Raw genomic sequence first — 27,411 nt, 5'->3', positions numbered from 1 at the left:
ATTTAATAGTTGAATTCATCCAATAAGAGGAGGATGTTGAAATTAAAACCAATGTACATAGGCTAATATCTTAACTAACTTAAATTCGGTTTGGCAAAAAAAAAACTAATCTCTAAATCGATTGTAAAGCATATACAAGATTTCAAATATGAGAGGAAACTTGTGATCCCTTACCCCGCCTTCAATAGTTGAAGAACTATCAAAAAAAACTAATCTCTAATCCTTGGCTTTTAAGTAACCTCGACAGTGTTTGGATATGATCTTTGATTATAAGTTTGTAACCGTTCTTTTTATCTTTACCATGCTTTAACTTATACAATAACTTTGTATCAGTATCAGTTATCACTTTCGAACTGTGAACTCTCCATGTGTGGACTCCATGACAAAGAAATTTATGAATTCTTTTTATTGTAACCGCAACTTAAGTTTTTTTATTATTAATTTAGGCCCTTAAACTAAGGACCAAAAGGTTTTACTTTTATATAGCCCCCTTCTAATAAAAACAAGTATTTACCTCTCCTCTCAACCAATCATAATCTTTTATCTAATATTTTATTTAAAAAAATTAAAATTAATTGAAAAAACAAAACAAATTAAGTAAACAAATTATGTATACTTTTAATTAAAGAAAGTTAAATATTGGTTTTTGGTTTAGATTTTATAATTAAACAAGGTTATATATCGGTTTAGGTTTATAAATAAAAATTAGGGTTTAGATTTTACAATTAGAATGAAATTATATATCGATTTGGGTTTACAAATGATGTGATTAGGGTTTAGATTTTACAGTTAAAACAAAATTATGTGCCAGTTTGGATTTACAAATAAAGTGGTTAGAGTTTAAATTTTACAAGTAGAACAAAATAATATGTCAATTTGGGTTTACAAATGAGGTGATTATGGTTTAGATTTTACAATGATAACGAAATTATATGTCGGTGTAGGTTTACAAATGAAGTTGTTAGGATTTAGATTTTACAATTAGAACGAAACTATATATCGGTTTGAGTTTACAAATGAGCTGGTTAAGAATTAGACTTTACAATTAAAATAAAATTATATATCGGTTTGGTTTATAAAAGAACGGTTTGAGATTTTTTATTTTACAATAATGTATTCAAATTTTATTTTCTTATAAATAAGTAAGTGAATAAAGAGGTTCGCCTCCTTAGAGTAAACTCAAGTATTGTCCTTTTTTACCCAAAATTTTACCATCGAGACTTAATCATAATTTAATTATTAATATTATAGAATGTTTGGACCAAATAAAATATTTCTCTTTACGTCTTCCTCCATTTAGGTTTTAACATTTGGTTGTTGAAAGAAAAAAAGATTTTAACTTTTTAACTTTTCAGACCTTTAAACAAAATGAGCGGTCGAGGTGATGGGTGGACAAAAAGATGAGTTCGAATATTGATTTCTTTTCCTTTTTTTTGCTACGAATGTAAATATTTCATTAAAATGAAAACAGTTTAGGTTTACAATTAAAGATTATAAATCTATACAAATGGTTCTATGGCAAAAAAAGTAAAAACATGGAAGCATAAAGTGTAGTACACAAATTTCGGTCCATCCACTCGACTAAAGCATTGAAGCTGAAGGAGTTAATTAGATGAAGCGATGACGATTTTGAAGTTCTTCCTAGATAAGTAGCTGAAGTAGAAGGCTGATTGCAACTTGAAAACACCAAATTGCGCTTGAATCTTACCACTAGAAGCCTTTCACTGAAGGTCCGAGGATGGGCCGTCAACGGCAAAAACTCAAAGTCCTTGATCACATACTCCTCCCGCGTCATGTGAGAGCGACTCGTCAATCAAATCCATGAGCTTTCCCAAAATGGAACCTCACGAACCGAATCCTGCGAAAGATGTGAGCTCCCTCTACCAAGTTCATTCCCCGAAGTCGGCTAGCGCAGAGCATGATTTAAGCTATTCATAACCACATAGAACACCATCGGTCTTACTAGCTCCTCTAGAGTACAAATCAAAAAACAACCAAAGGCGAGAATTCATCGCAATACTAACTTCAACTCAAAGCAACCGCACTAGTTAGACACATTCAAAACCAGGCCTTGAAGTATAATCAACAAGCTAATAAATACTTGTGACGTCAACAAATGAGACATAAAATTAGCCACCACCGGAAGCTATACCATCACCAAAATTCAACACCACCGTAGCTACCAAAGTCATAATCTGAGAACCGAGACGATGTCATACACTTGACACTTCAAACATGGTCACTCTCTTACAAAAACTGAAAGTTGTCCTCTAGCAGAAAATGCAAACAGAAAGATCTCATCCCGAAGACAAGCTAAATCGTCAAAGTTTGTGATCAGATTGAAGTCGTGAGGCAGCGGTGCCCTGAAACCTATCTGAAGGAGGGAAGCAAGAGCAATCAAAGAAGAGCACTCGGTGCCATCAGCTCCGACAAACGAGACGACCCACACGGAAGGGACATGGGCAACAAACATCAGGAACAATGCCGTCAACCAGCAAGAAATCCCATTGGAGATAAGCCCAATCACCGGAAATTGCAAGTCGACGTGGCCGATTTCCAAGCAGAGACTTGAAAATTGAGAAACCCAAAGAGACAAAGAAGCCACGCCGCAACAACGTGGAGCAGAGCTTGAATCTGTCGTAGGGTTTGCGAAGGAGGAGGAGTAGATCTGAAACAGATCCTCGCTGGTCGAAGTCGTGAGACGCAAATGAAAACGCTGGATCTCCGTCGAAACTCAAGTCGTCGACTAGCGAAGAGAGTCAAACGGAGGAGATCCGTCAACACCACTAGGTGGCCGTCACACGCAGCGGAACTACTCCCCTTCACCGCGAGCTTCATGGCACTTCAAAGGCTTGTCGATTCACACAAGTGCCAGAACCTAAGCTAAAGAGAAAAACGTGGTGGCCCTCTCACAGCGCCGGTCAAAACCGGACAATGGAGAGGCGAGCAAGATAACAGTGAAAAAAAACTTTAGACTTTAAGTTAGAGAAAAATCGCCGCGCATGGCTTCACGCGCCCGAATTCAAATGTGAAATAAATCTTACGATCGAATATTGATTTCTTATACGGATTAAATTTGTTAGTTTTACTGATTATAATATTTTTTCCCCGGGACCATATTCGAATGTGAATTCGGACACCAACAACAACCATAATTTGTAATATACTTAATTCAAATAATTAGCAAAAAAAGAATTTGTAATATACTTATTTAAGATTCAAGTATTCCATGACCACGATTGACTCGTATAGTGTGGACCAACTTGTCCCTATATTTAATTAATAAAGCCACACGCATTTTCTTCAAAAAAAAAAAAAAAAATCAAAAGCATTTTAAAGCATAAAATATAGTAGAAAATTAGAAATCAAATAAAAACCAGATAAAAATATGGATATTAAATTATAACTACATAAATATGAAAAGTAAATTAATTTTTTCAAAATAATTCAGTATGTCATGATCATGGTTGACTCTTATAATGAACCCAAAAAATATATATAGTAATTAGATAATTAGGATAAAATTGGAATTTTGATTTTATTAAAAAATCCGAAAGATGAAAACAACAACAGTAATTGTTTTGAATTTTAAATAAAATGTTTTTATTATTTAATATATTTTTATTTCAATCTAAAATAATTAATTATTAAATGTCTAAATAAAGATAACTTCAATTTTTTCTTGGCATTTTTCCCTTTTTCTTTATATAATCGAATCGAGGCATTACAAAAATGTAAAAGTAAAAATTTGGAAATAGAAATAGTTTAAATAAAGATGCCTCCAGCTCACTCAATCTTAACGCGTTTTATTAAAAAAAACGCGTTATTACGTCACTCACTCTCTCTTCTTCTTCCCGTTATTTATACCAACTTTGTAACCATCTCCTTCTTCTCCACACATTACTATAACCGTTTTTTTTTAAGTTTCTCTCAAAAATCTCAAATTCGGTAACAATGTCGTCGAAGAACGGAGTTGTTCGTAGCTGTTTAGGTTCAATGGAGGACATCCGAAAAGTCTTCCAACGATTCGACAAAAACGGCGACGGGAAAATCTCAGTCGACGAGCTCAAAGAAGTGATCCGCGCTCTCTCACCAACAGCGTCACCGGAAGAGACGGTGACGATGATGAAACAGTTCGATCTCGACGGTAACGGATTCATAGATCTGGACGAGTTCGTCGCTTTGTTCCAAATCGGGATCGGAGCGGGCGGAGGTGGAGGTAATAATAATCGGAACGATGTTAGCGATTTGAAGGAAGCGTTTGAGTTGTATGATCTTGATGGTAACGGGAGGATCTCGGCGAAAGAGCTTCACTCGGTGATGAAGAATCTGGGAGAGAAGTGTTCTGTTCAGGATTGTAAGAAGATGATTAGTAAAGTTGATACTGATGGTGATGGTTGTGTTAATTTCGATGAGTTTAAGAAGATGATGAGTCATGGTGGAGCTTGATTATTTCGTATTATTAGCGAATTTAATTTTTCTAGGTTTTGTAATTAGGAGATTAAGATCTCTCTGGGTTAGTGACGGCGATTAGGTTTTTTAATTGTGTTTTTGCTATAAAAAAATCCCTAGAAATTAAAAAAGGCAAAATCCTCTAGATGGTTTAGAAGTTTCCATTTTTTTTTCTCTTTGTTTGTGGTGATTGATGATGATGATCTTTGATTATTAACTACAATATAAGGCTGTTTCTATCTTTGCTCTCTTAATTACTAAAGCTTTATTATTGTAGTAGAAGTAGTACTAATTTGTCTTTAATGAGCTGATTTTAAAGTTAAATCGAGTTATAATTTCAAGGTACTAATTTTATTTGGCTGACAATGAAGATAGTAGTTTCAATACAACAAACAAGTTAACGAAGAAACAGAGTATTCTGTGATGGTGATTGACCCCTAACACTACTACTACTAACCATTACAGTACCTTAGTTTTAAATGACTTGTATTTTTGGTACACATATCACGCTCTTCTCCAATTCCAATACAATCTTGAATCCATGGTTCGACACAGTTCTACCAAAAGCCTTACTATTTCTTCAAGGTTCAATCGTTCGATCCTATTTGCTTGCGAGTAATAGCTTCCTGATATGACTTCAAGTTATTTCAGTTTCTAATTATAAGATCATACGCACCTCAAGATACATTAAATATTGGACTGCTGACACACACAATAGGTGAACAAATGCTTATCTTTATCATTCCTATGAGAACTTGGAAACGTGGCACACACAATAGGGGTGATATGTAATGAAAAAAAACAGATTATTTAACTTCATCTAATGAAAAAGATTTAAAAAAAAAAGTTCCTTGAAAAGATGGAAACTTCAACTTCTTAATGTGATTATCTTTTAGTTCTTACTTCTTCTGTCACATATGTCTTTGGCTTCTATAGAATCTTCTCTGCGGTAGCAACTATTTCTTGTGACTCCTTCCACTATAAGACCTGGACCTTACAACAACTCAAGTGGAAACTAACAGATGATGGAGAAAATCTCTTGAAATAAGTACCACCACTTGTGTTTTGGGGGCTTGCCTCTGGACTGATCTCACTTGCAATGAAAGGGTGATCACAATGTGGACAAAGTATGGCCTTATCAAGACAATCATCCCTCATATATTTACCTTGTGCCTTGCATCTATTGCACATTGTCCAAAAGGTACCGTCGTCTCTAGCATTTTGATTCCCATTATAAGATGCTGGCTTGAGTGAACTTAGTCGTTTCTTTATCCAACGAGAAAGCTTATTACCTCGATCCCCATTACTTGGATCCACACCGTCTCTAGCATTTTGGTTCTCATCCGAAGAGGCTGCTTGCCTGAGTAAATTTAGTCGTTCCTTTATCCAACCAGCAATCTTATTACTTAAATCCCCAACACTTTGATCCACAGTACTGTCTCTAGCATTTTCATTACCACTATTTGAAGCAGGGTCACATGGGTTTGGTGGTTTCTGCATCCCACTAGAAGCAGGCCTATGTGGGTATGGTTGTTTATGCATCTCAGTCTTTGCATCTCTGTCTCTAGCATTGTGATTGCCATTATAAGAAGCAGGCTCACATGGGTTTGGTGGTTTTTGCATCCCACTAGAAGCCGGCTGATGTGGGTATGGTTGTTTCTGCATCTCGGTCTTTGCTTCTTCAAACTTCCCCTTTGATCATAAGAAGTTCTCGTAACCTTATCAGATAACATACACCAAGCTTCTGTAACCAGCTTAAAGGCGCCTTCCGCACCATTAAGCTTGTTCTTGTCCGGGTGAAGCAAAAGTGCTAACTTCCTGTACTGTTTCTTCACTGATTCATCATCAGCTAAAGGATCTACACCGAGAATTCCATACCAATCAGCTTCTTCTTCTTCTCCTCTGTTTGATGCAGAGATATAAACATCGACCATCATCAGCCCTTGCTTCAAACCATCAAGGTTTGGATACAAATTATGAGCCTTGTTAATGAACTTCTTCGCACCACTGAAATCATTCTCTGAAAGTTTCCTCTCCGCCATCTCGATCGCTTTTCTAGCTTCTTCCTTATTACATTCCATGCCGTACGTTAAGTATAAGACTCTACAAAAACAAAAATAGGTACAAAAGATTGTATATATAAACAAAACAGTAGTCCAACCAGAAATCACAGAATCTCAAAAGAATCCATATTTCTCACCTGTGAAGGAAAAACTTTTGCAAACTCTCGAGCCAAGTGAAGAGACACACTAAAACCCTAATGTCTTAGGATACAAGCAAGAGCGAGCCAGCGCTTATTATAATTGATTTCCTTTCTAAACCGTTCTGAAATTAATGGATTTGGTAAAATGGAAATTAGTAAAAGAAAATTTATTACTAAGTGTAGTGAATAGGAAATTATAATCTCAGAGAATATTCTTTTGTATTGGAAACAACTTTGAAAAAAAGAAAGGAAGATATTATGTTTTGATTCTTATTGTTAGAAGACATAATGTTTTTAAGCAAGTTAGGAGACTAGAAACACATTGGCAATGAAAGGAGAACTTGCTCTTGTTCCACTCTACATTATCAGTCTAAAGTTGCAAAGAGGTTAAACAACATCCTAAACAAACCATATGAAAGGTATAAAAGCAGGAATCTGTAACTTCTAAAATGTGAATCAATCATGTGATAAGTCTTACTTACTTCTTAGCTCACATCACATGTCCTCGCCTTCTTAGGAATCTTCTCTGCAGCAAACTCCTCAAGTCTTCTTTTCGGTTGTCGATTCGCAAGACATCCACAATTAGACCTTGCCTTCGATGAAATTGATGAACACTTCAAGGTAAAACTAACAGATGGCCAAGAACTTCTCTCAGAAGAATTAGATGCTTTTTCGGTGCTTTGGTCTGGTTCTTTATTTTGGACACTACTCCATTGTTGTTTCTGTTCAGAAGCTTTGTTGGTTCTTTTGTCAGGTGCTTTATTTTGGACACCGCTGCATTTTTGTTGCTGTTGAGAAGCTTTATTGGTTCTTCTTTTGTTTGGAGTTTTCACGGTTTCAATGAAAGGTTGTCTACAATTTGGACAAACTTTTGCCTTGTTAAGATTAGAATCCCTCGGACATTGCCATTCTGTCTTGCATCTTCTGTGCACATTGACCAAAACATAACAGGTTCCCTCTGTTTTGATGCATCCGCGGGAAACGCATACTCAGTACTTCTTGCTTCCTTCCTCGTATGCACACCACCTTGTTGGTTTGTTGATTTCTGCATCTGAATCTTTGCTTTGTTCGACTTCCTTCTTTGATCATAAGAAGCTCTCTTAACCTCATCAGACAACAAAGACCAAGCTTCTAAAACCAGTTTAAAGGCACCTTCCGCTCCATCAAACTTGTTCTTGTCCGGATGCAGCAAAAGAGCTAACTGCCTGTAAGTTTTCTTCACTGCTTCATCATCCGCTAAAGGATCGACACCGAGAATCTTGTACCAATCAGATTCTTCTCCTCCGTTTGACGCAGATTTATAAACACCGATCATCATCGACACTTGCTTCAAACCATCGAGATTTGGATACAAACGCTGAGCCTTGTTAACAAATTTCTTCGCCCCATCGTAATCATTCTCCGAGAGTTTCCTCACAGCAATCTCCGTGGCTCTTCTAGCTTCTTCCATCTTCTCTTCAGATATAAATCCAGAGGATAACACAGAGATCGGAAAAGGAAAAAAACGAATAGAGATTTGGGAGCAACTCAGTGGACGATATAACAAAACTCGTGAACGATCTCTCTCTGATTTTGATTGAGATCCACTAAAACCCTAAAAGACTTATTGTAGAAGCAAGAGCGCTTGGTATAAGTAATTTATAGACGATGCTTTTCCAATTTCCAAAAAGAAAGATTGATTTCCTTTTCCTTTTCCTTTTCTTTAAGGGGATTATTATATTAAAGGGAAAATTACAAATTAATTGAGAAAGAAAAGGAAAATATTATCTCGGTGACTATATGTTGTTGATATTTCTCAGCTTTTTTTTTTTTTTTTTAATAAATTGGAAACAATGATTAAAATTGTTGATTTGTGTAGCATGATATTCGTACCATTATTTTCATACTTTTTAAAAATTATTATAGAACCAACTAATAGCTCATATTTATGATGAGACTATGAGAGTATGAGATCGTGAGTAAAACATGATATTGTTGTGAACTTGTGAATTGTGATCCTCTCCGTTAACACATGTTCCTAAACATGGTTGGTTCTGTTTCAAATGCAATGTGTTTTATTTTTGAAATCTTATATTTATTAATTAGATCATGATTGGCTTTTCTTCTTATATAAAATTTGGTTTCAAAATTACTCATTAATTAGATCATGAAAAGTGTCAATTGCAAGATGTTGACAAAATGTCAATTCTAAACTTAGTAAAATATTTTAAAATGAAAAAGAAATTAAAAATTTTAAACCTATGATAAATAGGAAATCTATATATAAATAACAACAAATCATTATTTATATATTCCAAAAAAAGTCATGTATTAAAATGAATGTGACATGTGTCAAATATGTCGATAAAAAAACATTATAAGAAACATACACACATAAGTATTATTGTATTGAATTCAGTTTATCTAATCTAATGAATTTTGGAAATTTCAAAAAATAAAATAAAAATAAAAGTATTATGAAATCATAGGGATCTTTAATATTTTATATTTTATGAAAAAATTAAATAAATCAATAGCAAACCAAATTTATGGGAATGTTGTTAATTTGTTATTTCTTATAAACAAATCATATGGGGAGATGATTCAATTGTACCAATATATAAGTGAGACCAAAACCTAACTTATATATATTTACTATTCACAACAATATTTTAATAAATTAATATAAACATATACTCCATATAATATATGTTAATTAACTATATATACTGATATATTATACATGATTAGAATAATATTAATAAGTGAATAAAAGTTGAAAATAGTTAAATAAAAATTCATGTGATTTATTTATTTAAAAATGAATACAAATATAAAAGGAAAATAGGATATACGCTACATATAATATGACAAGTAAAATTGAATACATCATGATGTTCATAATATAGAAATAATATATATGAAATACTAATATTCCAAAAAATATTAAGAACAAAGACATTTTAGATGAAAGAAAAATTAAATATTTCATCATTATTTAAAACAAAAATACCATATATATATATATATATGTGTTTGTATCATATCTTACATATATGTGTATATATATATATATCATATACACATATGTTGAACTTCTTATAAACGTAATAACATATGCTGCATATATACTGAATTTACAAATTATGTGAGATTTGAGATGTGTCTTGCTAATTATCAAAAAAAAATTTAATTTAGAGCATATTATAAATTTATCATTTAACTGGATAGTAGCTACTCCACTGATCTTTATATCAATTCATATTTCATTTTCATATGAGTTACATAAACTATATAAAAGTCACAAAAATGCAATAATTAAGTATTAAATTATTTTATTATTTATTATATTTTTCATTGTCATTAATTATTCATTGCAATGTTATAAATAATATGAAAGTGACAAGATGTCAACTGAATAGAAATAAATTATTGCATTTAACTAAAATTTAGTATTTTAAAACATGAATATGATTATAAATATGAAAGTTACAAAATGAATATTTGCTTTCGGGCTGGTATTTGAGGGTTCACAACAATATTAAAGTTTATAATAACCGACATTAACAAATCCCAACATAGACTTGTCGGTCAATACACAATATACACTAATAAGAGGAGTACACAAATCCGACCAAATAGAATAAGCATGTGAACGAAGAAAAGATGATTTCTACTCTCTGATGTCTCGTCTCTTTAGCCGAATAAGGGACATGGTTAGACCTGACCCCATAGCTTTATCTTTTGGCCCATTGAGAGTCTATCTTTAATCGCAAGCCAAGTAATAAACGTATCGCGGGACTGCTCGATGAAACTAAACTAACCGAAACAGGCCAGGAAATCTTTGGGAAAGTAGTACGGTTTAAATTATAAGTGCACTCTAAGGAGAAAGATGGCTGGAAGTCCTTATATGCAATATGAAATTTACTAGATGTTGAAAGAACTAAGTTACGAACTTAAGATCATATGTATGAATCTGCCAACACTTTATACGTGGGTATTATTATACACGAATATATTTAATTGATATATTTTTCAAAAGGGTTAAAAGTTTGCTAGTTTTCTTCCAAATAAAAAATGGGTTGATATTTTAAATATATATATATATATATAATTATACACATATAAAGGGGTACACCAATATTCAATAATGAGCTGATGTCATATGATTTTTTAAAAGAATATAACGTTAGATAGGGACAATTCTTGGTTCACCCCTAGTAGTTAAGAAAACAAATTATTGATTAAGTAAACAAATTCTGTATATCAATTAATTTTAAAATTATTAATTCTAAACATTTTATTATAGTTTTAAATTATAACATGTAAACCCAAATCACTCTTTTTATAAACCCAAATTAAAATACAATTTTCTTTAATTGTAAAATCTAAACCCTAATCACTATTTTATAAACCCAAACCGACATATAATTTTGCTTAATTTTAAAATCTAAACCCTAACCACTCTTTTGTAAACCCAAACCGACATATAATTTTGCTTAATTTTAAAATCTAAACACTAACCACTCTTTTGTAAACCCAAACCGACATATAATTTTGCTTAATTTTAAAATCTAAACTCTAACCACTCTTTTGTAAACCCAAACCAACATATAATTTCGTTTAATTGTAAAATCTAAACCATAAACTCTAACCACTCTTTTGTAAACCCATGCCGACATATAATTTCATTTAATTGTAAAATGTATACCCTAAACTCTAACCACTCTTTTGTAAACCCAAAACGACATATAATTTTGTTTAATTGTAAAAACTAAACCCTAACCATTTTTTGTAAACCCAAACCGACATATGATTTCGTTTAATTGTAAAATCTAAACTCTAATCGTTATTTTATAAACTTAAACCAACATCATTTCCTTAATAAAAAATCTACAGAATTGGTTTCCTTAACTTGTTTTATCTTTTTATTTTAATTTTTATTTATTTTATAAATATGATATGTCATGGCAATTTATTGTATTTTGATTGGTTAATTAAGAGGGGGTGAATAAGAGTGGTTAATAAATATGATATGAACCCAAGAATTTATCTAGATATACTACTATAATTTGAAAGCCACATTATACTTGGGTTCACCCCTAGGGGTGAACCTCTTCATTCACCCCCTTATAAAATAAGGAAATAAAATATGTACACATTTATTATAAAATTAGAAACTTAAACCGCTCTTTTATAAACCCAAACCGATATATAATTTTGTTGTAATTATAAAATATAAACCCTAATCATCTCATTTGTAAACCCAAACCATCTCATTTGTAAACCCAAACCGACATATACTTTCGTTCTAATTGTTAAATCTAAACCCTAACCATCTCATTTGTAAACCCAAACCGACATATAATTTCGTTCTAATTGTAAAATCTAAACCCTAACCATCTCATTTGTAAACCCAAACCAACATATAATTTTGTTCTAATTGTAAATTCTAAACTCTAACCACCTCATTTGTAAACCCAAACCGACATATAATTTCGTTTTAATTATAAAATCTAAACTCTAATTCTCATTTATAAACCCAAACCGATATATAACCTCGTTTAATTGTAAAATCTAAACCAAGACAATATTTAACTTTCTTTAAATAAAAGTATACAGAATTTGTTTCTATAATTAGTTTTGCTTTTTAATTTTATTATGATTTTTTTAATATAAAATATTAGATAGAGCATTCTGATTGGTTGAGAGGGAAGGGGGTGAACCTAAGTATTTTTCTTATGAAATATGACATTGTTTTGTAAGAAGTTACATACCCATGTCACTGGGATCAAGTTTATTTTACTCATCTACGAAAAGGGTAAAAGCAGGAATCTGTAACTTCTAAATGTGAATCAATCATGTGATAAGTCTTACTTACTTGTTAGACTTTCTCCAATGGGAGGTTTTAAGAGAGGTTTTTACTGTTTTGTGGGAAAAAAATAAATCAGTTAAAAGAAAAAAAGATAAGAGAGTCTCTTATATATTATACTCAAATTTGATTTAAAAGACGCTACGTGTCAAGGTTCAATTGGACAAAGAAAATAATAGAAGAGCAAAAAAAAATTAGATGCCCGATCGAGTTCAATCTTTTTTACTCTCTGTCTCTCTCTCTTTTTCTCTCGCGATAGAAGTCCTGAATCGACTTTGGAAGAAGATGGAATCGAATGATATGTAATCAGAGGAGGTTGGGGTCGGAGGTAGCGGAGGAGATTGAATCGGCGGAGGTGATGCGTAGCCGAGAAAATTTCGCGACTAGGTAAACGAATTAGGGTTGTTTGATTTTTGATCCCATATAGGCCATTTTATAGCAATTCCTTTATGACCTTGGAAAAGGTAAACCATTATATTTGTGATTCTCGTTACATCAATTTGACACTGCTCGCCCAATTCTTGTGCCCTGTGAACATTTTGCTGCTCTTGTGCCCTGTGAACATTTTGACACCCTATAAAAGGGTGTCACTTTCTAAGTTTATAATAGTCTTTAAAGCAAAGTTGTGATCTGGTTACATCTCTTGGGTGATATGACGAATATAGGTGGACATGAGCTTAGTCTGGCCACAGGAAACGCAGGCGGTAGATTGGCATGCGGTATGGTTAAACTTCCGATCCCTTTATATTAGGCTTTGATTGTTTCTAACGCCAATAACTGTGGTTTCATTTGAAGAAAACACACTTTAATTATAACATATTAAACGCAAATTTGGTCTCTTTGTATCGGTATCCTCATGAGTTATGCTGGTTCTTTCGCATGTGTAAAATGTATTATGTTTGTAAAATGTATTATGTTTGTTCTATGTTTTGTATGTTTAAAAATTAATTAAATGCAATATTTTCCATTTTTAAAACATCTTAAATGTTTAATCATTTATACTAGTTCTAATCTATTTAAACTTTCAAAAAACTATATTTTCAAAATAAGAAACCCATAATTATATACTACCATTGGAGGATACAATTTTAATTAAGAGATCAAGAGTTCTTAGAACTTAAACAGAACACAATTATTTCATAAAAAAATCAAACAGTACATAATAACCTCAAAATTAAAACCTCCCATTGGCCTTGCTCTTAGCTCACATATGTCCCCGCCTTCTTTGGGTGCTTTTGTCTGGTGCTTTATTTAATTTGGACACCACTGTTGTTGCTGTTGAGTAGTAGCTTTATTGGTTGTTTTGTTTGGTGCTTTTGGAATTTTCTAATTTGTAATGAAAGTTTGACTACAATTTGGACAAGGTCTTGCGTTGTTAAGATCAGAATCCCTCCAGTGTGTCTTGCATCTTCTGCATATTATCCAAAACATACTGCTTGTCCAAAAGTCACTTGTTTGCCTCTGTTTTGATGCATCCGCGGCAGATGCATACTTAGTACTTCTTGCTTCCTTCCTCGTATCTACACCATATTGTTGTTGGTTTGTTGATTTCTGCATCTGAGTCTTTGCTTCTTTCGACTTCCTCCTTTGATCATAAGAAGCTCTCTTAACCTTATCAGACAACAAACACCAAGCTTCTGAAACCAGTTTAAAGGCACCTTCCGCTCCATCAAACTTGTTCTTGTCTGGATGAAGCAAAAGAGCAAACTGCTTGTAAGTTTTCTTCACTGCTTCATCATCAGCTAAAGGATCGACACCGAGAATCTTGTACCAATCAGCTTCTTCTCCTCCTCTGTTTGATGCATAGATATAAACATTGATCATCATCGACAGTTGGTTCAAACCATCAAGCTGTGGATACAAACGCTGAGCCTTGTTAACGAAGTTCTTCGCACCATCGTAATCATTCTCCGAGAGTTTCTTCTCAGCAATCTCCATCGCTCTTCTAGCTTCTTCCATCTTCTCTTCAGATATAAAACAGACCAGTCCAGAGGATATAGCATAGAGATCCGAAAAAAACGAGTAGAGATTTGGAGCAACTAAGTCGATATAACAAAACCCGTTAGAGATGGTTTAGATGGAGATCAACTAAAACCCTAGAAGAGTTACAGTACAAGCAAGAGCGCTTGGTATAAGTAACTTATAGACGATGCTTTTCCAATTTCCAAAAAGGCAAAAAGACAATTGATATCCTTTTCTACGGGGATTATTAAAGGGAAAATTACTATTTAATTGGGTAAAAAAAAGAAAATATTATCTTACAGATATAAGCTCCTATGGATAACCATTAGAAGAACAAAAAGAAAAGAAATAAAAAGAACAATGCATAATGGAATAAACAGTTTTTGAGGAATGAAAGGAAAATCTGGAAGAAACAAAATAGTAAATGGTAACCAAACAATAAAAATATTTTTAAAATATATTAAATATTAAATAAATTAAATTTCAATTATAATATTAATATTATTTTAATGTATATATAATAAATTTTTATATTTGATTTTCAAATAAATTTGTAAATTAAATTTTAGATATATCATATTAAATATTAATAATTCATATTAACATACAATAAAATTTTAAGAGTAATTTAAATTTGTTCTACTATTCATACAGTTTTCAAATATAGCCTTAAGATTAGTTTAGCATAAAATTCCTATCAAATTTTTTTTTTCTGTCAATACATTGTGAAAATATGAAAGTTTTTATATTACAAAATTGAAATTTTATTAATAAACATATTTTTTATTTATTATAAAATAAAAACGAATTTTAATATTTGTTTTTTTAGTTCTATTTGTTCCTCATCAATTTTGGGGAGGAATATTTTTGTTCTATTGTTCCCTATTTTTTGAAGAATGTAGGGGAAAAAATATTAATATCAAATGGTAAAAAAATTGTGGAATAGAGAAGAATGTGATATTCCTTCTCGTTCTTTTCCTAAATTTTGGTCACCAATTGAAACCATAGTCTTATAGATTTTAGTTTTTATTTTTTAATAATTGGAAACAACTAGTATTAAAATTGTTGATTTTTTGTAGCATGATCATATTCGTAAAATTATTTTAATTACTTTAAACACTTATGATAGAATCAACTCATATATGATGAGACGTGAGTAACATGATATTGTTGTGAACTTGTGAATTGTAATCCTCCGTTAACACGTAAGTACTTAACACATGTTCCTAAACATGATTGGTTCTGTTTCAAATGCAATGTGCTTTTTTTTTTTTTTTAATGAAAACGTTAAAATTTAATAACTAGCAAAATAAGAGACGATAAAAACAGGGTCTTTGAGTCAAGTCAGCGCTGCAGAGTGAAACCCAGCGAGAGTAGAGTTTGTCGATTGTTGAGGCTGCGAATGCGATCCGTTAGTGATTTTTAAGTTTTAGTTAGACCCGGGTTAAGCTTATTAAATCTGTATATAAACAATTTTTTTATTTAGATTTTCTCTCTCTTCTTTTTTCTCTCTCTTCTCTCTGCCTTCTCTCTAAAAACCTTAGACATTTTCGCCGCCGTTTGCCTCTCCGGCATGCCCTTCCGGCGCCAGAGAGAACTCCTCCTTGTTTTTTAGTTTTCTCTCTCTAGCATTTCTCTTTCCCTGAGTTTGCGGCTGTCCTCCGTCCGTTTCTGGGCTCAAGGTAGGTGGTTTCCAGAGTAGATCTGGCGCGTGGCAACGACGAGAAGCTTATGGTGGTCGTCGGAGTTTCCTCGAGACTCGTGGGTGTGAGGACAGCTCCGATCTGGGTGTTCTCTTCGGCGGATCTGGGTTGAGCGTCTCGTCAAGCGTCGTTTACTCCGGTGGGTTTTGGGCTTTGATGAGTGTCGGGGTCTGAGATCTCCTCCTTGGAGGTGTCTCAGAGATCGGTTTCAGGTGGTCTTGGTCATCAGTTTCGCAGATCTCCCCTTCTCTAGTCGGTTCGGTTGCTTGCTTCTTCGTGTTTGGTTTCGTCAGGTGAGTATGTTTCTGGGCTGTGCTTAAGTGTAGGTCTTGGCATACAACTAGAAGGCAGGGGTAAGCAGGGTTCTTTCTCCGGCGGCGGTGGTGTGGGATTCCCCCATTTGATGCGGCTGTGCCGGTGTGGATTCTTTTGGATGGTGAGGGAACCCTGGGTGGTTTACTCTTGGTAGAAGATGCCAGAGGTTTCCCGAAGGTGTTTTCTCGCAGCTCAACATTCAATTGACCGCTACGGTTCGCGACGGAAGTCAGTGGGGGTATGGAAGGTTTCACTGCTCGTCTTGGAGGTCAGTTCTAGATCCCTTGGATCTTAGTAGGCGGTTGCGGGTTCCGATATTTATTATCTGGATTGAGCAACCAGTATTTTAGAGATTTCCGCGTTTTTTACTTCCTTACTCTGGACCGGTTGTTGGGTTCCTTGCTTGGAGATAACAGAGATCACCATATATGGAGATGGGGGTTAGCTCTGAGTGTGTTCGGTTGCTAGGCATGGGACCATCGCCGTAGAGCCTGCTGTCGGCGGTTAGAACAGGCCGAGAGATCTGTTCCGGATCAGGTGAGGCGTTGAATGTTGAACCGGAGTCGGATTTCGAATGCTTCCGATAAGGGTTCACTTCATTGTCTCTGCCGCAAAGGAATGGGTCTCGCATTCGCCGGGATTACTGTTCCGATCACTGTTGGAGGTCACGTTTAATTCAGCAGGAGAAGATCTTGTTTCTGTTTTAATGGGCCGATCTCATGTTATTTCCATTTTGTACCTGTCCAATATTGTATGTTTCAAGGCATTGCCCAATTAAAATTGGGAAGGCCCATTAGTAAATATAAAATATTTTATTTAAAAATATATATATATATATATATATATATATATATATATATATATAAACAATTTTTTATTGTTTTTGATCACCAAATTTGTATATTAACATTGTAGATGAAGTTTGTTACATGATATAATGAAAACATAAATCATTTCACCAATTCATCTTCTTCTTCTTCGTCCAGCTTTTCTCCTCTGTTTTCTATCTATCATTGGTACTACGCTAACAAGATGGGATATTTATGGAGATATCCAAATGTTACACTTGCTCCTCATGGACTTCAATCACTTTTTAAAAATCAAATAAGAAATTAAATAACAAATAAAAAGAGTTTTATTACACAAGCCAGTTTGAGATTTCTTTCATTGACCAGTTTTAAACTGCAACGTAGTTCTAGTTTCTAACCATATATGCACAGGGGACTAAGGATTGAATCGATGATACGATTTTGACCTATACACCCCTTGCACCGGTGACATTGACCCACTCAAGCTGTATCTCCACCTCTCCGCACTCCACGTGCTGGAGTCTAAGGAACATATTCTGAACAATCCTGCCTTGGTTCCACACAATGTGGCTCTCTTCAGACAAACAGTTTTTTCTGCTCGGCTCTATCTTCCTTATTATGGTACCACTGGGAAGTCCTGGTCCGAGCTGATGGCAGAATTTAATAGCTTCAATATATGGACCAATGTGAAACTCGGCTTCTCCCATCTTGTCATCCGCGGAGAACACGTCATAGTCGTAAACCGTCTGTATCATAATAAGTACAACCACTTAAACATTTTGTTTCAACAATCACAATGCTAAAATAAATGTAAGGATCGATCAGTCACTTACGAGTTTAACCGGGAGATTCGGATCAGTCACGGAAAGTGTCAATAAGTCGTTCCACTCGGGGTTTACACTGTGTTTCACCACACGTGTTTTCAGCTTCTGTGCACATCACCAAACAAAAGATTGAGACAATTGCACCCAAAAAAAAAAAAAAAGATTTGAGACAAAATCATAAAGTAAAGAATCAATAACTGTCAAACAGGCGTAAAAACGCAGATGAGAAAACAAAACTAGCAAATGGTTTTGGTTGATCTTAAGGTAAGTCAAAAGGCAACAACTCGAATTATCATTTCAACCATGTCGTTGTCGAACCAGAGGGGATTGATGTTGATAGAAGTAGAAAAAATGATGGCTTAGAATTAAAATTCACATGTATGAGGACCACAGACCACTAATATGAAAAAAAACAAGAGGCAAAAGTCTTCTTTTCAACTTTTATGTATGCAAAATTTTCAATTATATAACTCAACTCTAGAAGAGAAGATATCAACTGGTTATTAATTTGGACTAAGTTTAAGACACAAAAACTAGTACAGAGTACAGACATATACCAACTCAGAAGTGACTTCACATTAGCTATGTGGTGTGAAGTAATATATATTAGGTTAGTTATAACTAAACTATGAGATGTCAACCCTCCAAATTAAACCTGCCTACAACCAAAATCCTAATTATTTCAAAACCTAAAATCTCAGTTCTTGATGGTTTTTCATTAGATCTAACAAAAAAAATAATTAATCATCCACTCTCAAATCACAAAAGACCTGATTGAGTTTCACTACACAGATCACTATCCCTTTTACATAGAACACCAACAATTCAAGAAACGCATCAGATGCAATTACTTTGAAAACAGATTTGGCCAAAGTGGAAGAGAATAAATTTTGGGATTTGAGGATGTTTTAGTTTACCTGTTTACCAAAGTGGACAACGACGTAAGGATCACTGCTAGAGAGATCTCTAATGGCGAGATTCACACCTCTCTTCACATGAATTCTCAGAAGACCCATTAGATTCTCCATTCTTTTTTTCTCTTTTTTTTTTTTGTTTTGGTTTGAGTTGTTATGAAACTGTGACTTTGAAGGAATTTGGAAAGCTATGATGTGGCTTTGGTCTTATTTTATACACAGAATAAAAGACGGATTAATCTTTTTCTTTTTCTTTTTTTCGACGAAAAACATATTATTATATATATATATTCTACGTACCTCGAGCCACCTCTTCTCTTGTCTTCTTTTGTGGACTAGTTAAGTCATGGTAAGAAGCTACGTCGTAAAGTGATTCCATTCACAACCACTTGCACAAAATTCTTTTTAATACAAGTTTTGGACACATTTATTTCTTCACATGTGTTTTTCGTTTTTTTTTATTGTAAATACCTATACAGTGATAACAATTACAAATTGTGTGGCTATTTGACTTCGATCACCATTTCTATATGATATAAGCTCGTTTGACTTTACCATTTTATAAGTTCTGAAATAAATATTGTATTTGTATTTTACAAAAAATCATCGTTCTTTTCAAACAAAACAAAATAAACTAATTCTTCATTCAAACAAGGATTAAAATAAATGCATAACTTGGTGATTTATTCTTTTGAAAATTCTTATACACAAATAACAGTTACATTTTTAGGTCTCTTAGGATTGTTTATTAATAGATTTTGTGTTTTGAGTAGATTACGAATTTTGACCAAAAAAAAAAAAAAAGAGTAGATTACGAACTTTGTGATTGTTAATTAAAAGTTTTCCCCCAAGTTCTTATTTTGAGTTTCTTAATTTTTTTTTTTTGAAAAATAGAAATTTAAATTAGAATATGAAATTAATGCATTTGAGATTTATGTTTATAAAATTATTGCATTTCATAAAATTTTAAACATAGTAAACATTAAAACATAATAAAAGAGAAATAAAATTCATAAAAAGAGAAAATGCTTAATGGTATTCTCCAAATTTTGCCCAAATATTCTCAACCAAATCATCTTGTAACTGTTTATGTTTATCTCGATCACGAACACGCAAACGAATGTTCATCATAGTGGAGACACATGAAGGCCTGGTTGTTGGTACGCCGAAGTCCACTTCTGAAGTTCGGTTGGACTCCATGTGTGTGAATTCGGATTGATCAAACAGAGTGTATCCATCTCGTTCGTCTTCTACGATCATATTGTGCAGTATGATACACGCTATCATTATATTTCCAATTTTATTCTTATCCCAAAGAAGAGCCGGATTTTTGACTATGGCAAATCGAGCCTGCAAAACTCCAAAAGCACGCTCGACATCTTTACGTGCAGCTTCTTGATGTGTAGCAAAGAAACAGTCTTTTGGAGTTTGCGGTAGTGAAATAGATTGGATAAAAGTAGACCATTTTGGATAAATACCATCTGTGAGATAGTAAGCCATCTTGTATTGGTTTCCGTTGACACTGTATTTAAATTTTGGAGCTCGACCGTTTAAAATATCATCAAAAACGGGAGAACGATCAAGAATATTTATATCGTTTAATGTACCTGGAGGTCCGAAAAAAGCATGCCAGATCCAGAGATCTTGTGATGCTACAGCTTCTAAAATGATTGTCGGCTTGCCAGAACCACGTGTATATTGACCTTTCTATGCGGTTGGACAATTCTTCCACTCCCAATGCATACAATCAATGCTTCCTATCATCCCCGGAAATCCGCGGAACTCTCCAATATCGAGTAGACGTTGAAGATCTTCTGGTGTTGGTCTTCGTAACTACTCATCTCCAAAACAATTTATGATGGCATCAACAAAATGATCCAAGCATGAGAACGATGTGGTTTCAGCAATTCGAAGGTATTCGTCACAAGCATCAGCTGCCGTACCATATGCCATCATACGAATTGCTGCTGTACAATTTTGTAGTGTTGAAAGCTCCAACCTTCCTGTAGCATCTCTTCGTTGTTGAAAGAATGGAATTTCCGCTCCTAGTCTCTCAACGATACGCATGAACAAGGGCTTGTTCATTCGAAATCTGCGTCGAAACATTCTAGGAGGGTATGTTGGATCTTCACTGAAATAATCGTTCCACAAGTGGGCATGGCCAACTTCACGATTTCTTTCAATGAAAGTTCGCTTCTTCTTTGGTTTGGGTGGTTGTTGATGTTGAACAGGTGGAGTGAGAAGAGATTGCCAAACTTGATTGGAAATTTGGTCACAAACTTGATTTAAGGTTTCATCAATGGTGTCATCAAAATTATTGTGTGAAGAAGATGCCATTGTTGATGAATGGTGAAAGAAAAGATAGAGAGTGTTTGATATTTGGTGAGTGTTTGATATTTTTTGAGTGTTTGATTTTTTTGGTGAATTGGTAGTGTTTGATAGATCACAAACACTCTTTGTTATATAGACTTCTACAAGCAACAAGTTGTGGTGTGAAATCGAATTAAATTTGTGGAGAAGGAAGAAAAAAACAAAAAATGGACTTGTACAAACTTGTGGTGTATGACACAAAAAACAAACAATTGGTACTATATTATAATGAAAGATTCGACATCTTGTGGTGTACTATAGAGCTGTTTGATCACGGGAGACACTTGTGAGGTGCTGTTTCATCACGGGAAACGCTTGTGTGATGGGTGAAGCTCACGGGATACGCGTGTGTCCTTTTGGTTGAACCTCACGTGAACCTCTAGTGTGGTCAAGATCAACAGTCACCATCCTTGTAACCAAGAATCCTGAAATAATGTACACAACACCAAACAATTAGTTCTTGTAACAAAAAAACACAAGTACAATTAATAAGGAACATTGACAACACTAAACAAGTAATTCCATCCGATTATATTTGGAGACAAACTAAAACAGAGTACATTAGTTAAACCAAACTAAAACAAAGTACATTACATAGTAGAACAAACAAAAACAAAGTACATTAAGTGAATCCAAATAAGGATTCAAGCCGATTATAACCACAACCAAACAAAAACCGAATACATTAAGTGAATCCAAATAAGGAACAAACTAAAACTGATTACAATAAAACAACCACCAACCTAGTACATAAAACAACCACCAACCTAGTACATAAAACAACCACCAACCTAGTACATAAAACCGATTCAAACTGATGACAACATGTCATCAATTAGTTTGTCTTTTAAAGCCTTTTCCGATTCACTAAGTGAATCTTTGTTTGCAATAAGATTTTCAACCATCACATGCTTGCTATGCTTCTCTTTCATAGCAAACTCCATCTCTTTCAAAGCAAAGTCCCTTTGCTTCATCTCATACATCCTCCCAACCTCTTGCATCTGAAACTCCAACAAAGCTTTAGGATCTCCCTCTACATGCGCTTGAGTGTTGATGTGTTTCTTACCCTTTCCTCTCAACAACTTCGCAGCCTTAATACCAGTAGGACGTTGCATAAGTCCATCCTCGAGATCAATGGGAGCTTTGGAGGCAGAACCATCCTCACATGTCCTTTTATCTCCATGATCTTTAGGAGATGTGGAAGCACACCACTTCTGGTCATATCGAAGCTCTAGCCATGCATGCTCCATGGTGAATTTGACCTTGTGATCATTGAAAAAAATCTGGTATGCTAGCTTCAGAACATCATCTTCATTCTGCCCACTAGATTTCTCCCTTGTAGCAGCTTCATAGCAGCCAACGAACTTGCACACAGTGTCGTTGATCTTACCCCACCGCTGCTTACAATGACTTGACAACCTCTTTGGTCGACCAACAGCATTCGGACATTTGCCTACATAATCTGCTATCCTTCCCCAAAAGGCTCCACGTCTCTGCTGGTTTGATGTTATCGGGTCTTTGCTTGTGTTTAACCAATCAGAGACAAGCATCACATCATCTGCTGGTAACCAAGCATGCCTTGCTCGTCGGTTACCAACAGGTGATGGAGCTGCAGGTGGGACATCAGAAAATTGACTCTCATTAGGAGAGTCAATGTGGTTGCTGGAATCATGTTGACTTTGTAGGAGATCGTAGAAGCTAGCAGAGAAACGATATGGATTCAAGGAGTCCTCTGAACCCATAGCTGCTGCTTCGTGTGTGTGTTAGAAGGAGAAGGAACGATTGTTGAGGTTTCGTTTTTTGTGTTTGGTGTTTATGTTTTGTGTTTTGTGTTTTACTTATCAATTACCCCTTTTATTTACAATCTGATTTTAGTAGTTTACTTTTTAAACTAGTGTATTAAAGTTTTCAATTTAAGTCTACCCGTTCCCACAACAACCACAACAACCAACAAACCCTAAACCATCACACAATAAGTCTGATGTCAACTACCGTAGACCCTAATCAAGTACTAATGGTATTTATCACAACCAACAAACTACAAGCATCCATCATGACTGACTCGACACTTAACTACACTCAAACCAAATAAATGAATAATACTAATAATTAAAAAAAAAAGAGAAAAGATCATATGAATACTAAATCATATCTTAGATTAAGATCTTGAAAACAGAACTAAAACAAAAACAAAATAAAAACAAATAAAACCGGTAATAAACAGAGTTCAAAATTCTAACCTTGTGTTATGCTTGGTGATGATCTTTAGTGTCACTTTAGAACACTAAAAGATGATCAATGAAACTAAAACTGATTGTTAAAAGCATCATCGAAAACCTTAAATAACAAAAAAGACAAGTAAACATCAATGTGTCATCAAGAATGAAGTGTTATAGGAATAGAGTTAAAAAGAGAAATTAACTACAAGAGTAACGTGATTACCCTGGCAATAGCCTAGCGGGAGTAAGAGATGCAGCCAATGTTTGGTATACTCTATAAATGTTTGGTATCTAATTAAGATGCAGCAAAGCAGAGACCATAGATTGGCATGTGATGAACGAGCTACAACCAAACCGAAAACTAAGACAAGACGCAGTTTTCACATCAGAAATCAACAACAAACCAAACTCTACTCTGCTACAAATCACACTACCACGTAGATAAGAGATATAGGGCAATAGACCAGTTAGTAACCTGATGTTTCTCTCTTCAAACCCTCCCACACATTAATCCTTGTACCTCGACTGCCTGCATCAAAGAGACAAAGGTATTTAATTTCACTTATATAGAAAGACAGAAAAAATGGGTTAAGAGAAAGAACACTACTTGAAGATGTAGGGCAGAGAAGAAAACGATCCATCAGAACCATCACCGACCAGAAAGCATCCTCCAAGAGATAAGAATCAAATGAATCAAAGTGAAAATTCAGAAACAAACAAATGATAACATCCAACCCTAATCCCAAATTTAAGAACAAAATCGATTAAACCTAATCCCTTCTAACTATTCACGAATTCAACCTACTAAACAGAGAATTCAACTTACCCTTGCTTCCAATTGCTGCAATCTCATCGAATAAACCCTAATCCCTCCTCCGATTCGCCTCCGAGATTATATCCCTTCTGCTTCCCCTTTCTTCTCCACAATCGCCCCTGATTCCATAGCTGTAGCATATCCAGATCCTTCTTTTTATCAAGAATGGACTTCGATCGAGAGATAATCACCGAGAGAGAGATCGAGAGAGAAATTGTTTCTCTCGATAAATGTTTTTTTTTTGGGTCGAAAAAAATTGTTTTTTGGTTCTTCTATTTTTTTTTCCACCCAACAAACACTTGACACGTAGGAGCTCTTAAAAAAAAGTATGTTATATTAGAGGCTCTCTTAACTATTTTTGTTATTTCTGATTTATTTTTTTTCCTTCTTCCTTAAAACCTGCCTTAGAACCCCCATTGGGGATAACCTAAGTAGTCTTTGTTTTTCTGAATTTATATTATTTGCGATTTCCACCAACACAGATTGTCTCTGATATCTGATTGCTCCCACCTCTTCCACTTCATTCTTATCGTTCACGGGTCCCCTCTCCTCTTCCCTTAGCTCAGAATATAATGTAAACCTTACCAAGTTACGTTGGTCTTGTAAGGTTTATATATCAAAAAGTTGGCTTGGCATCGATAATATTTTGTTATCTCTTTCGGAGCCTTCCACGTTCTTTGGTTCAAGTCGAGTTTATTAACAAAGGCCACTATAGCAAACTGATAGACTCCTAGTGAGGAATCTGCTCCCAAGAACACACTTGCAAGGTCTTGAAGATGATCGGATGGATTGATGATGATCAATGGATCGAAGATACAATAGATTGATCAAATGGAAGGTGAAAGGGTGGTTTATGCAGCGGATTGAAAGAGATGGAATGGTGAAATGATGCAGCAGATGAAAAGGAGATTGAAATGAACTTCCAAGAGAGATGGAAATCTCTTAGACTTCAGGCTCGAATCCAACTTAGATATGACACACTAAGAAGAAAACAAGTTGAGAAGATATTACACACTCCTCAGATCAAACAAATAGAAAGAAGTTTTTGATTAAAATGTTTGATGAGTTACAAATGAGAGATACATGGTGCTTAAATAGAAAAGAGGGAACGAAGGAGAAGAGTCTAGAAGGAGAAGAGGTCGAGCACATGCAAGAGTCCACACTCATGCAAGCTCATGCACAAAGTCTTGAAAATTACAAAACAATAAATGCAAAGAGATAGAAAGAAAATGGGCCAAGGCTTTTGTAATGGACCTTGGACCACGACTTGGGCTGGCAAAGGGGACTTGAAAATGTTACTTAGGCCTCATTAAAAACCTTGTCAAGAAAACCCAATGGGACAAAACTTGACCAAGGGAAAAAGAGCACCAAAGCAACATTTTACCCTTTAACGAGCACCTTGAGTTGTGAGCAATGTCATAGTGGTTTGAGCCACGTCTTCTAGCTTCTTGTCTAGCTCCTTGAGTAGTTCTTGGATGGCTTGGTTGAACCTCTTGGACCGTGACCTTGTTATTGGACCCGCCGGAATGATCAATGCCTCTTCCGGTACAAGCTGCTCCTTTGATGCTTCCGCTGGTACAAGCTGCTCTTCCGGTGCTTTCTCTGGTTCAAACTGCTCCTCAGGTTTGTGTGGTTCGGTTGAGCTGTCCATGCTCTCATCATAAACCACGTGTAATATCTTGAAGTATTTCCTATGTGTCCTTTTTTTATTGGGCAAACACATACTTCATTTCTTTCAAACAATGTTAACTACTAGCACTCTTACAAGAGGTTGGTTGAGAAGATAGGTAAATAATTCGACGGGAGTACCATATATCAGAAATAAGAACAAGCTTTGTTACAAGCAAATAGGAAAACGAAATTTTATTTTTAAAAAATCCTAATTTTTAAAACTCTCTCAAATACAGTTATCGAGAACTCCTTCACGATAATATTTTTCGACGCTGGTGAAGGTGAAACTAGTTGGCGTCAGGATTTAACCTCGAGTTTATCAATCAATTTTTTTTCACCTTTACTGTTTTTTTACAAAGTATAAAATATGAAATATATATACGATCAAAATTCAAAATAGAAAAGAAAACCAGATAACCTATGCGTTATAATTAACCTACACTAATAATATATATCGTGCACCACAATTAATATGATTTGGACACCGAACAAACCTGTCCCGCAATATCGTTATCCAAACGTACCATGCCATTTCATAAAAAAAATGATCAGTACAGTTTATTAATATTTGTTGTTACTTAATTTATTTCCCTATTGATCCGAATTACGTACATTTCCTGCGACATATATATCACCTGTTTCTTAATAATATTTCGCCTGAAATGCATAAATATTTGCTACCTAAATCCAAACATGTAAAGATTAGAGTCATTTTGAGAAAGTTAAAAGGAGGCTAAGGGAGCCATAGTGATTTGCCTAATCTCCACCATAATATGGTTATACACCTAACTGATCCACATTTATATATAATAATGAAACATTTAGCTTACATGTTACTACTACTTTCTATATTCTAGTTGCCATTATTGATATTTTGCATGGGAGGAAATGTTGACTGATTCTTTCACTAAACTCTCCATCACATTAATTGTAGAAATGATAAAAAACAATGTTGTGTGGTGGAATAGAGATTCCACAGTTCCACTCATCTCTCTGCCTCACCATCCGTGATGCTTCCACATTTGAGCCAACAAGCTAATAGTATTAGATTCTCAATTTTTCTATAAGCACAGATATATTATAAACTAAACTACTCACCAGTAACCATCAATTTAATAACAAATTTAGACTCCCTTTAGTGGTTCTTCACATTTTTATGAATAACCCCCATAAATAGAAAATTTGTGGCCTTGACGGAGAAGCTTTCTATACTATCGTGTTGGAACCTTGATATGAATGCAAGCATATTATAAGGTTCTTCTTAATCGAGTACCAATGGATGAAACTCATAACATGTTCTTACC

General features: G+C 34.5%; 2 protein-coding genes, 1 long non-coding RNA gene and 3 pseudogenes across 4 annotated transcripts; 2 read left to right on the top strand and 4 right to left on the bottom strand.

Moving 5' to 3' along the window:
* Window positions 1-3,804: 3,804 nt before the first annotated feature.
* On the top strand, window positions 3,805-4,693 carry LOC104724137 (putative calcium-binding protein CML23 pseudogene; annotated as a pseudogene). Its single transcript, XR_015571216.1, has one exon. The product of XR_015571216.1 is annotated as a putative calcium-binding protein CML23 pseudogene (transcript).
* A 609-nt stretch (window positions 4,694-5,302) lies between these two features.
* On the bottom strand, window positions 5,303-6,551 carry LOC109127179 (uncharacterized). The gene is made up of 2 exons (XM_087476000.1): window positions 6,140-6,551; window positions 5,303-6,008 (listed from the first exon to the last, which is right to left on the bottom strand). The coding sequence occupies exons 1-2, from the start codon at window positions 6,531-6,533 to the stop codon at window positions 5,431-5,433; spliced, it is 972 nt and encodes a 323-aa protein (XP_087332126.1). The 5' UTR covers window positions 6,534-6,551; the 3' UTR covers window positions 5,303-5,430.
* Window positions 6,552-7,091: 540 nt separating this feature from the next.
* Window positions 7,092-8,236, bottom strand: LOC104724136 (uncharacterized; annotated as a pseudogene).
* A 5,521-nt stretch (window positions 8,237-13,757) lies between these two features.
* LOC104728266 (uncharacterized) lies at window positions 13,758-14,465 on the bottom strand (annotated as a pseudogene).
* Window positions 14,466-15,712: 1,247 nt separating this feature from the next.
* On the top strand, window positions 15,713-17,309 carry LOC104774249 (uncharacterized). The gene is made up of 2 exons (XR_765281.3): window positions 15,713-16,754; window positions 16,903-17,309. It is a non-coding gene; the product is annotated as an uncharacterized LOC104774249 (long non-coding RNA).
* A 267-nt stretch (window positions 17,310-17,576) lies between these two features.
* On the bottom strand, window positions 17,577-19,421 carry LOC104732660 (protein C2-DOMAIN ABA-RELATED 1). The gene is made up of 4 exons (XM_087472043.1): window positions 19,334-19,421; window positions 19,037-19,239; window positions 18,129-18,224; window positions 17,577-18,041 (listed from the first exon to the last, which is right to left on the bottom strand). Exons 1-4 carry the CDS (start codon window positions 19,410-19,412, stop codon window positions 17,742-17,744), a joined length of 678 nt encoding a protein of 225 aa, XP_087328169.1. The 5' UTR covers window positions 19,413-19,421; the 3' UTR covers window positions 17,577-17,741.
* Between the last annotated feature and the right edge of the window lie 7,990 nt (window positions 19,422-27,411).

The sequence above is a fragment of the Camelina sativa genome, chromosome 11 (genome assembly GCF_030686135.1).
Source record: "Camelina sativa cultivar CO46 ecotype springtype chromosome 11, ASM3068613v1".
Taxonomy (NCBI): Eukaryota; Viridiplantae; Streptophyta; class Magnoliopsida; order Brassicales; family Brassicaceae; genus Camelina; species Camelina sativa.
This window is presented reverse-complemented; position numbering and strand designations above follow the sequence as displayed.

What these genes read in the sequence shown, in the direction of transcription:
- LOC109127179 (XM_087476000.1), bottom strand. Translation starts at nt 6,533, where the DNA reads ATGGAATGTAATAAGGAAGAAGCTAGAAAAGCGATCGAGATGGCGGAG. An exon ending in TTCTTATGATCAAAGGGGAA is followed by an intron (nt 6,009 to 6,139) that starts GTTTGAAGAAGC and finishes CTAGAGACAGAG; the next exon opens with ATGCAAAGACTGAGATGCAT.
- LOC104732660 (XM_087472043.1), bottom strand. Translation starts at nt 19,412, where the DNA reads ATGGAATCACTTTACGACGTAGCTTCTTACCATGACTTAACTAGTCCA. An exon ending in AAGAGAAGAGGTGGCTCGAG is followed by an intron (nt 19,240 to 19,333) that starts GTACGTAGAATA and finishes GTATAAAATAAG; the next exon opens with ACCAAAGCCACATCATAGCT. An exon ending in CGAATCTCCCGGTTAAACTC is followed by an intron (nt 18,042 to 18,128) that starts GTAAGTGACTGA and finishes ATTATGATACAG; the next exon opens with ACGGTTTACGACTATGACGT.